The 12,818-nt window shown below is 64.1% G+C and overlaps 1 protein-coding gene across 1 annotated transcript in view; it reads left to right on the top strand.

The window, feature by feature from the left end:
* CBX2 (chromobox 2) overlaps positions 1–8,186 on the top strand; it is a 12,698-nt gene extending 4,512 nt beyond the window's left edge. The window contains exons 2-4 of the mRNA XM_029927127.1: positions 641–759; positions 2,691–2,793; positions 4,118–8,186. Of these exons, the coding sequence (XP_029782987.1) occupies positions 641–759; positions 2,691–2,793; positions 4,118–5,419 (1,524 nt within the window). The 3' untranslated portion in view covers positions 5,420–8,186. The remainder of the gene's footprint in view (positions 1–640; positions 760–2,690; positions 2,794–4,117) is intronic.
* Positions 8,187–12,818: the final 4,632 nt, after the last annotated feature.

Genomic DNA, 12,818 nt, shown 5'->3' with positions numbered 1-12,818 from the left:
GTTGCTTACGCCCCCCGCCCGCCTCGGCCCTGCGCGCGGGACGCGAGTCCCCCCTCCTCCCGTCCACATTTTCCTCGCTGTAACCTGAGCTTTCTATTGGTGGACGTAGGGCTTCTTTCTTCTTTTTTTTCTTCTTTTTCCCCTTTTAAAGTAAGGAAGGGTATTCGGCACCCCCGGAAGGAGCTCTGTTTACAGCCCCTTGGGCGCACCCGTCTCTTCCCGGACCCCACTCTTTTCCCTTCGCTTTCCCGTCCCGTGGGCGCCAGCCACATTGTTCTTAATCTTTGGGCCGCACTTCTGTGCCCCTCGGCCTTCCCCTCCCTGCGTCCTGGAGCGGCCTGCCCCTCCCTTCCTGGATCCGGGCCAGGGTTTGGGGGCTTCCCTCCCGGCTACTTCCCATCTTACTGGGATTCGATTTCCTCCCAGGGGGGGACCGGGGAGTTTTCCTGAGGCCTAATATGAATTGGGGGGTGAGGCAGTGGCTTCCCTTTAAGTTTGGGCTAAGGTGTTGGCTTCAGGACCCCAGTGTGCAGCCATTCACCCTGCGCACCGGTGGGGTTGGGGGGGCTCTGCCTCCGCATTCTGGTGCCCGTGCCCTTGCCCTCCCCAGGAATTGGGGGGCAGCAGTTTTCTGAAGTAGCTGCTGGTCACTCACTGCCCGTGTTTCTTGACGCCTTGTTTTTTCTCTTCCAGACACAACAGCTGGGAGCCAGAGGAAAATATCCTGGACCCGAGGCTGCTCCTGGCCTTCCAGAAGAAGTGAGAAAGTTATTAGCACGTGTGGGAAGGGGCCCCGGGTTGGGGAGACAGTGGCCAGTCGCGGGGCACGCTGGCCTTCCCGGGGTCGTGGGCTTGGGCTGCTGTCTGAGCGCCAGTAGCTGTGGGTCCCGGGGCTGTGAAGGTGGGAGCAGCCCTGAGGCCCCGGCGAGACCCCCCCCCCCACCTTCCTCAGCGTGCCTGCATTTGGCCTTTCAGACGGCCACGGGTGCAACAGCGAACCTTCTCCGTTCCTTCGTGAAAAGTCCGGGCTCCCCTGGTTGGCCGTTTTTGTGGCGTAACTTGCTAACAGCGCTAACGAAAACCAGGACGTCAGGTGTGCGGCGACATTAGTGCCCTGGACGCCCAGGGCTGCCTGAGCAAGAGGAGAAGGCTCAGAGGGGGAGCTGAGGCGGCCGGCCCGAGGTCAGGCTGCGGCGCCGACTGAGCGGTAAACGGGTGGTAGCAAGCGGGCACCCCCGCCAGTCTCGGGACAGATTTGCGCTTGTAATGACAGACGGCCGTCCTGGGCCGCGGGGCTCGGCCTGTTCCAGAGAAGCTTCCCCGCGCTGGGTCAGTCTGGCCAGCTCGATCTCCGGTCCACGCCCCCCCCCCCCCACCCCAGAAGCACGGTATTTTTGGTCTTCTCAAAGATGCCATGGCAGGAGAAGAAAATGAAGGTAGGCTTTGGGCAGGGTAAGCGAACGTGAGGGGAGCCTGAACTTGCCGGAACACCTTTGGAAAAGCTTCTCCATAAGCTGATCTCTGTTCGTGTATTTAATTTACACTCGGGGTCCCGCAAGTGGGGGAGGGGCTGGGGGAATCTGGTCCATTTCTCTGCAAGGGAGCATCCTGTTGAGAGAGGGTGTGTCCTCACTTCACTTGTGATGCTCGCACAGCAGATGAGAACTAGGTTTACCCACGTCCATGAGGCACAGGGACCAAGCGCGGGGTGTTCTGGTTTGCGTTGTGGGGGAGAGCAGGCGGGGGAGGCGGGGGTCTCCCTTCCCCTGTGTGCCCAGAGGAGCCCCCAGCCCTGGAAGCAAGCCGGCCGTCACGGGCTTGGGGGGGGGGTGATGTGGCATTTTTAAGGGCGAGTCTGAGGTTCGGAATCCGCAGGTGCAGGCTGCCGCCTGGGCTAGGAGAGCCCCGAGACGGCCGTGCCCTTTCTGGAGGCCGGTTAGGGGCCGTTCTGCACTCCGAGCTCCGTCTGCTCATGCTCTCGGGTTCTTCAAGAGACGGCCTCCCGGCCCCACGGAGATGGCGATTGCTGTTTTAATTACTGGAGCTTCTCCGGATCGAGTTTCTTCCCCCGGGTGGGGCTGGAGGCGGCTTGCTTGGCTTCATGACCCTGAGTCCCAGGGGTCCCGGGAGCTGCCTAGAGATGTGCTCCTGGAGCTGTGTGCTGAGCCCCAGCCTCTTCGGGATCAGGCCCCTCCAGCGCGTCCATCTAGAACAGCGGCTGGGGGTAGCGAGGTCCTAGAAAAGGACACCGTGAACGACCCGTGGGCCCCGCCCCGTGCTCCGGGTGGGCGCCGCGCAGCCGCACAGAGGCTGGGGCCCTCGGCCGAGTCTCCCTGCCTGGGGCTTCTGTTTGAAATGGCCGGCTCCCACCGGGTGAAAGGTTCCCCCTTCTCCTTAGGGGGGAGTCTGAGAAAACGGGAGAAGGGTTCCTTCCCCATCTCCCCGGAATTTTGTTTCACTTGTGTGTGTCTGAGCGCACAGGAAAGGGGTGGGTAGAAGATAATCAGCTTATCACAGAGAGGTGGGTGTAGGCTTCTGTCAGGAACGCGTTCACTGATGGGCCAGCGAAGGCGGTGATGAGCCCCTCCAGGCCCTGAGTGTCGGGGGCTGTTTGGGGCCCTGGGTGCCCATGCGGTGGGAGCGGGTGTGCCCAAGGGCCTTCTCCCACCCTGATTGGTGACCGTCTTCAGGGAACACGAGAAGGAGGTGCAGAACCGGAAGCGAGGCAAGCGGCCCAGGGGCAGGCCCCGGAAGCACACGGTGATGTCCTGTGGCCGGCACTCCAAGCTCAAGGTGGGTGGCTGCTGGCCGGACTCGGCTCCTGCCCTCCGAGCTCGCACTCTGGGCAGAGCGGAAGGCGCCGCAGCAGAGTTGGGGGCTTCGGGGAATGGGCCTGGGCCGGCGCCTCCACAGAGGCGGCGCCCTTGCTCAGGCTTCCTTCCTCGCCTGTGCCTGAGCCAGCAGGGGGCAGTGGCAGGCCCAGCTCCCCGCCCGCCCTGCCCCTGCCCCCAGCAGCGCCCTGCAGTGGCCAACCCCCTCCAGGGCTGGTTTCTTGTTCATTCCGTGTCCCTCATGGACAGCACGGTCAGACTAGGCTGCTGACCCCTGTGTCACTGCTGGCGGCCCAGGGAGCAGAGAGGGACGGGAGGCATGCACACAGTAGGCGCTCACAGGTTCACGACTCACGGTATGCACGCAGCGCCTTCCTTGAGCAGTTCAGAGGCAGGTTGGGGGGAAACGGTCGTGGCCTCGGTCTCGAGTGTGTCTCCGGTTCCCTTCTCGGAGACCCTGCCCCAGGATCTCGAAACTGCACCCTGTGACCCACAGCTCAGTCACTTACAAAAACCACCCTCGTGGGACGCTGTGGAAACCTTGCCTTACGGGCCAGGGGCTGAGGGGCCCCCGCGCGGGCGAACATGGGGTGTTGGCGGAGAGAGGCGACGCCGGCCAGCCCTGTGGCTCGGCTCCCACCAGCTGCGGTGACCAGCTGGGGGCCTGGCTGCACGAGGAGGCCCTGAGCTCCAGCTGGAGTGCGGTCGCCCCCAGCGGAAGGCGGCAAGCCCTGCAGCAGGGGCCCCGCGCTGGCTCCGGCCCCCTGTGGTGCACCTCTTGAGCCCCCAAGCCAGTGGGAAGTGGGGTGCGCTTACTTGCATTTGGGGAGACGCCCCGAAGATGGGAGGTGGCCGTTTGTTTTCATGGTCACAGGGATGTGCCGAAGGGGTCGCGTTTGGAGGTGCGACGATGGAAGCAGGATGTCACCTCGGCGTTCGGTCGCAGAGCCCGCTGCTCGACCGGAGGCCTAGGGATCATGCTGGTCCCCACGTCCCCTCCTGGGGGGAGGGGGCGTCTGCGTCCCAGTCTCAGCCGTAGCATCGGCGACAAGGCGCGGACGTGACAGCGTGTGGCCTTGGCTCTGCTCTGATTTCCTGACCCGCCTGGCTTTTTTTTTGTTCCGCGGACTCGGGAGGACTTTCCGAATCTCTTCCGGAACAGGGTGGTGAGGGCTCAATCCCTCTTGGCTGCTTCTCCCCCTGGAAGCCAGCAGAGGCTTTGGCCTGGAGGCACGTGATGCCCTCTGGACCCGGGGGCCCAGTGACACCTCCGCTCTGTCTTGCAGGAACCGGACGCGCCCTCCAAGTCCAGCAGCTCCTCGTCTTCCTCCACGTCGTCTTCCACGTCCTCGGACGAAGAGGAGGACAGCGACTTAGACGCCAAGAGGGGTCCCCGGGGCCGCGAGACCCACCCAGTGCCTCAGAAGAAGGCCCAGATCTTGGTGGCCAAGCCTGAGTTGAAGGACCCCATCCGGAAGAAGCGGGGCCGCAAGCCCCTGCCGCCGGAGCAGAAGGCGGCCCGGAGACCCGTGAACCTGGCCAAGGTGCTGAAAACCGCGGGGAAGGACCTGGGCGCAGCGTCCGGCAAGCTGCCCCCTCCGCTCAGCGCCCCCGTGGCGGGCCTGGCAGCCCTGAAGGCCCATGCCAAAGAGGCGTGCGGCGGCCCCGGCACCATGGCCAGCCCGGAGAACCTGGCCAGCCTGATGAAGGGCATGGCCGGCAGCCCCAGCCGCGGTGGCCTCAGCTGGCAGAGCTCCATCGTGCACTACATGAACCGCATGAGCCAGAGCCAGGCCCAGGCTGCCAGCAGACTGGCGCTCAAGGCCCAGACCGCTGGCAAGTGCGGCCTCGGGCTGGACCTCAAGGTGAGGACACAGAAGGGGGAGCTGGGGATGAGCCCCCCTGGAAGCAAAGCCCCAAAGGCCCCCGGCAGTGGGACCGCGGAGCCGAAAGGGGGCAGCGCAGGAGGGGCCCCCTACATCCACGGCAGTGGCAAGGCCCCTGCCGGGTGCCTGGGCTCCCAGCCTGCGGCCACCCAGGAGCTGAGCCTCCAGGTCTTGGACCTACAGAGTGTCAAGAACAGCACGCCAGGGGGTGGCATGGCCGCCCGCCATCCCGCAGCCACCAAGGGCGTCACCGCTGCCAACCCGGCCACCGGGAAGAGCACCGGGGGCGGCCCCCCCGCAGGGAGCGGGGCTGGCGTGTCCTCCGACAGCAGCAAGAGCGAGAAGCCGGCTCCCAGGGGGGCCGCTCTGCCCGCCCCCACAGGCAAGAGAGACTGCGCCAAGGGCGGCATGGCCCCTGGGGGGCAGGAGGGCCACGCGGCCCCGGGAGACGCACGCAGGGCGGCCTTGGCGTCCGAGGTGAGCACCGAGGAGGAGCACAGCAGCTCCGACCCCGACCCTGACCCGGCGTCGCCCGGCGCCGGACCAAACCTGTCCGTGTCGGTGCAGACCAGCCAGGATTGGAAGCCCACCCGCAGCCTCATCGAGCACGTCTTCGTCACCGACGTCACCGCCAACCTCATCACCGTCACGGTGAAGGAGTCCCCCACCAGCGTGGGCTTCTTCAACCTGAGACATTACTGATGACCCGGGGCCGCCGGCCGCCCTTGTCTGGCCTCCGGCTCTGTGCTGCCCTGCAGCCCGGCCTCTCCAGGGTCCCACAGCCTCCTTCGAGGGCAGGCTTGGAGGGGACGCCCCCAGGCCCCACCTGTGGCTCCGGGCCGGGCTGTACCTCGATGCCTTGCCAAGGCCTGGCCTTGCCCTCACGCCTACCTCCGGGCCTTTGCTTCGCTTCCCGTATGCCTCAGGAAGTCTGTGTCCGCGCGTCCCGCTGAACGTTTCTCAAGGCCGCCCCGCTGGCTGTTCAAACTGCCCGCCCCGCCCATGCGGCCTGCTCTCCTCCGGGTTTCCCAGGCGTGCGGCTGTCAGGAGAGATCCGGCGGCAGAGAAGGAGCATGGCCCGGGAGGTGGCGGGGTGGGGCGGTCGGCCCCGGCCTGGAGGGACCGAGCACGGGCTCAGCTGGTTTTTTAAGGAGGTGGGCCGGGGGCCGGGAAGGGACCTCACAGTCAGGATTCCCCTCAGCGCCTGAGCTGCGGAGGACTAGGGTCTGTCCCGCCCCCACGCTGCCAGTGAGGGCCACAGCCTGAAGTAGGACGGGCACTGGCTGTAACCGTGCTCCAGAGCCCTGCAGACCTCCCTTGGTGCCCTGTGACCCCAGTTCGGGCAAACAGCTGCAGCACCGAATGTTCTAGAAGCCATCGTGAACCAGGAGGGGCTGGGCCCGCAGTGGTTTCATCTAGAACCCCCGTGTTTTGGGGAGCAGAAGCAGAAGAGTGTCCCTCTGGCTGCCCTCCTTTGTGCCATGGCGTGCCAGGGCAGCCGCGGCCCCGAGAGCCCCGGAAGGTGGTGGCGGGGCAGGTGCTCAGCCCAGCTCCCACCCCCGGCCGTCTCTCCCTGACAATCCCTCCCACCTTCTGGGGTTCCGTGTGCTCCCTCCCAGCTGCAAGGCTGTGTCCTTGGACCATTCGGAAGTAGGGCACGATCCGGGCGCCCTGCCTGTTGGAGGGCCCCTGGGAAAGGGTAGGTCTGCCTGCCCCTCACCAGACGGCTGCCTTGTGTGGCTGCGGAAAGGCAGGTCAAAGAGTGGGGACGTTGTGATGCCAAAAGTGGAGGCGTGGGTCCCCTCTGCCTCGGCTGTCGGTGGCCGCCAGCCGGCAGGTGTGGGCACCCTCCCCCTCCGTGCCCCGTTGCCTTGATCACGGGAGCCCGACACGGGGCTCTGCTCTCTGAACGGTGGGCCCACCAGACCTTCAACCCCCAGGTCCCTCCCCCTACGCGCCAAATAGAAAGATGGCTTTTTGTGTATCTGAATCAATTTCAACAGTGTGCCTTTGGGGACAGACACGTGTCCACGGACTCATCGAGGGGCGTCCAGAGACAGCTCCCGGGTCCCCGTGCGGCAGCCATGCTGGGCGGTGGCAGGGGCAGATCTGAGGGCAGGGGGTCCCAGACAACCAGGCTGGAAAGTGGGGGGCGGCATCGTGGCTCACACTGCACAGTCTGGAAGAAAGGGGTCCCGGGGCACCTGGCACCAGCTCCCCCTCCGGTGCCCAGAGGCCCAGGTGTGACGAGCGGGCTCCTCGGGGAGCTGACTGCCTCCAGCTTTCTCAGCCCCTCTTTCCTGCCGGGCACCAAGCTGCCCTGGAGGCGGCAGAGCCAGGCCTGCAGCGGTTCCCCAAGCCTCTGGGACAGCCCGGGCCTCCGGGAGCCGTCGGACAGACGAGTGTCTGCCCCCCGACGTGGTGCCTTTCTGTTTACCAGCTACTTCAGTCCCAAAGTTGAATCTGCAAACACCTTACTTACTCCGGGCCACTTTGCCTTCTTGCTGTGTCGTGTGGTTGTATTCTGGTGCTGATCAGTCCGAGAGGCTCATGTTTAAAAGGGTGCGTGCATGCATGGGTGCGTGCGTGCATGCACCCATGCAGGCACGACTGCCTACACCGAAGACGCGATGGCCATGTTTACCAATAAAAGTAGTACTTTTTGTTATTTGCTGCTATGTGTGCGTGAGTGTGGTGGGCGTGCGTGTGTGGCCGGACTTCAGTCATCTGATTTGAGACCCCCTCCCCCGTGTCTCCGAACCCGCAGGGTCTCCTGCGTGGACCCCGTGGCAGCGTATACTGAATGGGAGTTTGAGTAGCTGAGTCTCTGTTTGCTCGTTATGGACAGGAGGGAGGAGGTGGCCAGTCTGTCCTCTTGTTAAGAGGGTTTGACCTTTTTTTATATATATTTTTTGGTACCAAAAAGAGTGTTCCTTGTTTCGGTTACACTCAAAATTCTGACCCAGGCCTAGAGGTTTCATTAGGGGGAATTGGGTGGGGACCAGAGCTTTGGATCAGTGCCAATTGCTGGCTTGATTTGTGTTTTTTAATTAAAATAAAAAATCATTCATGTATGCCGCTTCTAATTGCTTTAAACTATGGCTGCGGCCCTGGGAAGCTTAAAGGTCTTTGTTGAAACAGGACAGCAGCCCAGCCCCCATATTCAGTCAGGACCTACCAGTTAGAGAAAATGCTTCCCCTAGGAAGCCCACAGTGGTTTCCTGGGAGGGGTGGGAGGAGGGGCGAGGTGCCGCCTAGATGACCAGATTTTTGCCTAAGTACATCTAAAGGTTCTGTTGCTTTTCTAGTATTTTTGGAGAACTAACACTAGGCATACATTGCAGATTCTCTTTTTTTGACTGATGTTAATTTATTTTGCAGGGGAAAGACATTAGCGGATGGTGTCAGGTTTTTGTCTTCCCTTCTGTTAATTCTTAGCATATCAATAAATACTGTTTTCCACCTGTCAGCCTCGTGCACATCGTGAGTGATGCCTGGAAACGAGTCTCTTCACTTTCCCTTTCTTGAGGCAAAATCCATCTCTGAGCACAGACTGAGTCACGGGACCAAGAATCACAAAGCTTTGGGGGAGGGCAAGCCCCTTCCCCAGGGTGCCGAAACCGGTTTTTTTTCTAGGCAAAGGGATCTGGCAGGTCACGCGGCGAGCTGGTGACATCTGGAGAAGATTCTGGTTGTCACAAGCTCCGTGGCATTGCTCCTGGCGCCTGGGGGGTGGAGGCCAAGGGACACTGCAATACATAAACTCGCTTTGAGACCTTCCCCCGGAAATGATATTTTTAAGTAAAAACAAACCAGCGCTCCAGGGCCCTGGAGTCCACCACGTGCGGGGAGGGCGACAAACCCCCCACTTCCACGCGAGTCGCTACGGAGTTCCAGAGGCTTCTAGTCCCCGCTGCTGTGCTGCTCCTCGCTCAGTAGCTCGTCATAAAGAGGCCATTGCTTAGTCCAGAACCTTCCCTGGGTCTGTAAGGTTTGCATCACCCAACACATGAGTTTGGTCATAGCTTTCAGCCTCCGGGGGGAACTGCGCTCCCTTTGAAGGGAGGCCGGGGGTGGGACGAGGGTGCCGCCGCTGCCGCCGCTAGTTGAAAGGCTAGTTGGGGCAAAGGCCTCAGTGTTTTCCTTCCGGAAGAGCCTCCCACTACAAAGAGCAACACGGCCCACTCTCCAGAAGAGGCCTGAGAATTGGAAGTGAGCCTCTTGCAGGGAAGGCCCCACAGGCCCGGCGTGTTTCGCTGCCCCTGCAGAGGCTGGAGCTGGTTTGATTGGGGGAAGGTGGGCAGATATGAGGCGAGGCACCCTGCCTCCTTTCCGGCTTTCAAGAGCTGCAGAAGGGGGTGGGGATGGCCGGGAAGGAGCAGGCCAGCTGAGCGGAGCCCACGCTGCCCCCGGTGGCCAGCCAGGCTTTCACGGGGAGCCCAGTTGTCCAGAGCTGCCACCAGAGGGGTGCGGGGTCCTGACCCACACCAGCCTCTGTTCGTTTCTGGGCTGCTGATCTGATGGCCCGACCCACCACCTTCCCAGAAGAACGAGCTGGGCTGCCAAGGGGCCCGGCCCGGCCCTCGGCCTCCAAAGGCCTCCGTCCTGCACTGCCTGGTGGGGTCCAAGGGGGCCTGGCAGGATGGATCAGCAAGGCCCGAGGACGCGGATCCCGCCGGCTGAACACCCCCTTCCTCTCCGCAAGGGTCGGCGCATAGGGGGCGCCCACCGTGGCTCGCTTTTGGGTAGAGGAGACGAGTCTTTCCCGGCTTCTTTGGAGACCCAGAATGGCACCGGCCGAGAGCACTTCACGAATCGAAAGGCCGGAGGGGGTGGGCGCCGGGGGAGGGACTGAGGCCATCGCCTCTAGAGGGCGCGCGCGACCCGCGGAGTTTGAGCCTCTGGCTCTTGGGACGCGCGGGGGACAGGCCCCACCAAGGGCTCCGAGCTCCCCCGCCCCGTGAACCGAATTGCACGACCCCCACGCCGACTGCTCCCAGATGCCCCTGGCTACCTCCAGTTCCGAAGTCTCCGGAAGAAAGCCCCGGCTCCGACCCACAGCCTCTTCTCCCGCGCCCAGGCCCCCAAGGCCGGACGCCGTGGAGCGCCGCCAAGCCCTGAGCAGCGCTCAATTCCAGACTCCAGAGGGATCCGAGGCCCCCTCTGGGCCTGGAGGACTTTTTGGTGAGAGGAGGAAATCAGAGCCTGAGCCCCCAAAGCGCTGGGCGCCTGCCTCCCCGCCGTCGGGTCTCCCGCGCACAGCACAGGGCCTCCAGCGGGATCCGTGCGCTGTAAGCATCAAAGGGACAGAAAAATGGATCGGATCCGACGCGCTCCGAAGAGCCACAAAGATTCCAGCCCAACCAGCGGCGGCCACTGGAGCCGAGCCGGCCCTCGGGTCGCGGGGGAGCCGACCCAGGACGGAGGCGGCACCGGGGGCCCAGGCCTCCTCCCCTGGTGGTTTCCTTTCCCGGAGAACCTGCCCAGGGAACGGAGCCCGCGGGAGGAGCCCCGGCCCAAGCCGAGGGTGCTGGTGGCCAGCTGACCGGGAGAAGGGGGCGGACTCGGAGCCCTCGAGTCTTCCCAAACGTGACCCCACTCCGCTGTCCAGACGCGCAGGAGCGGTCTCCGGAGTCCCGGCCGAGCAGCCGGGCCACCTCTCACCGGCCGGTCGCCCACAGCGCCCCTCCCCGGCCTCCCCGCCGCATCCCCGCCCCCGGCTCTGCCCGCGGCGGCGCCAGCCCCTCAAGCCCGAAGGGCACCCAACGCCCGTGACCCGCGGCCCCGAGCCCCGGCGCAGGTCGCTCCCTCCCTCCCGGAGCCTCCCGCTCGGCTCTCAGAACTGGAGGAGGCGGCGCGGAGAGCACCGCCAAGGGCGGGTCCCCAGCCGGTTGGCCGAAGACCGAAGACGCGCGGGCGCGTCCCCACGCCCCTCCCTCCGCGCTCCTCCAGGGCGCCTAGGTCGGGGCTTCCCTGCGCGACAAGGCCCGCGGAGGCCGGGAGGGTGGTCCTGGGACCATGCAATGCCCGCCTGGGGGTCCGGAAGGCGGCTCTCCTCTGCCGCCCCACGTCCGCGCCCGGCAAAGTCTTCTTGGGCCCGGGAGGGCCGAGAACGCCCCCCATCCCCACCCTGAGCTCCGCTCGCCCCGGGCCGCGCCTCGCCCAGCCCTGGGGCTTCTACCCCCTGAGGAGCGCAGGGACGGAGCGGCTGGCGGGGGGCGGGGGGCGCGGGGCTGCGCCTCGGCAGCGCCGGGTTCACTAATCACATCAGCCCGCTCTGCGCCGGCTCCGAGCAGCCAGTTGCCTAGCAATACCCGCGAATTCAATTCCTCAATCAATAGGCGCGAGGCGCTGCGTTTCGGGGAGCGCTGGCGACGCCGGGCGGGTCTGGGGGGCGGGTCCCACGACGGCACCGGGAGGCAGGCCGGAATGGCCCGGGGCGCGCGGCTTTGGGGCGCCCGGGCCTCGGGGACCAGCGACGTCGGGTCTAGGGATGGGGCGCGCCGGGAGGGGGGGAGCCCCGCCAGGAGAAAGGGGACCCGAAAGGTCGCGCCCGTCCTCTTGGGGTCCCTGAGTTCTACTTGGGCCGCAGGAAACGCAGCCAGTAGGTGAGGAAAGGCAAGACCTCCCCCCAGAAGGCCAAGGAGAGTCCAACCCCACTCCCTCCCGAGCCGCCTCTCCCCCTCTCCCCCCTCCCCTAGTCGGGAAGATCCCCCAGGTGGGGAAGGGCCTTTGCTGGGGGGAATCCTCCCGGGTCGATGGGGCCGAGAGTGGGGGTAGGTGGGATGCATAATGAGAGAGGAGGGAAGGGCCCTCTCTCCAGGGCTCCTCTTCCCTCCGGTCGAGTGGGGGTGGGGGGAGGGGAGGAAGAATAAAAGGAGGCACGTCTCTATTTACAAAGTATATATTTAAACACGTAGAAAGCGGTACTGGATACAGACATTCACGACCGCAGAAGATAGGTACCGAAGCTCCACTCTTGAGCTGAGGCGGGGATCGATTCGAGATTTGTACAAATCTTAGAATTAAATAAACCCAACACGCGCCCATCCTGCGCGGTTGCAGACTCCCAGCCTCGCGGCCCTGGCCCCCGCCCACCCACCCCCCAGGTCAGCGTCGCAAGAGCGAGCGGAGAAGACACACACACGCACGGCCACGGACAGACGGCGGACAGAGGGGCTCTGGGGGCAGAACCAGGCCGGCCGAGGGACGGGACGTCGGAGGAAGGGGCAAAGTCAGCCCCGAGGGAGGGACATGGGAGCCAAGGGAGCAAGGGAGGGAAGGAAGGCGGCAGCCAGGTAAAGACACGTGTCCCCGAGTTACTGTCCACTGGGTAACAGACAGGTCCCTTCAATGAAGCTTCATCTGAAAATAGCGTCCACATTTAAATAGATACACTTGGTCAACGGCGCTTCTTTATACAAAGTCTAAAATACCAGTTTTACAAATGTGAGCAGATAAAAATCCCCGTTCAAGGGGCTTCTCTTTATAGGCGCAATTTGATATTCAAAAACAAATAAAATCATGTAGTTCACCGTTTTCCTCTTTTCTCCCCCCCTTTTTTTAACCCCTCTCTTTAAAGGCAAGAAAGTCTGGAAGAGAGAGGGAGGCGGGAAGGTGGAGAGTGCGCAGGAGGACGTGGCCGGCGATCGCGCTCTGCGCCCCCATCCAGAAGCCCCCCGACCAGCTCCGGCCTCCCGCCGCCTCCCTCGCCCGGGTCTGTGCTTCCTCCCGCGCGCAGGCCGCCCGGCCTCCCCCGACCAGCAGTGGGGCAGTCAGATCTCCCGAGCCCTTCCAGTGCGGGGAAGGCCGCAGGGTCAGCCCTCCAAGGGACGGAGGTGTGTGTGGAGGGTGGGGGGACAGTTTGTGCTTTCGAGTCAAGAGAGGGGCGCGCGTCCTGCGTCCCTGGAGCGCACGGGGGCGCCCCGGGCCCCGCCGCCGCGCAAGGCCTCCCCCGCCACTGCCGTCTCTTTTCAACTCCCGCTCCTCCCGCCCCCTTTGGCGGAGTCTGAATGTCGAGTTCAAATAGAGAACACTCCTCGAATCGAAAAGGCCTATAAATTATAGCTTTTGCTTTTAAGAAGCGGGGGGGGGGGGGAGG

Source organism: Suricata suricatta, chromosome 17 (genome assembly GCF_006229205.1).
Source record: "Suricata suricatta isolate VVHF042 chromosome 17, meerkat_22Aug2017_6uvM2_HiC, whole genome shotgun sequence".
Classification (NCBI taxonomy): domain Eukaryota; kingdom Metazoa; phylum Chordata; class Mammalia; order Carnivora; family Herpestidae; genus Suricata; species Suricata suricatta.
This window is presented reverse-complemented; position numbering and strand designations above follow the sequence as displayed.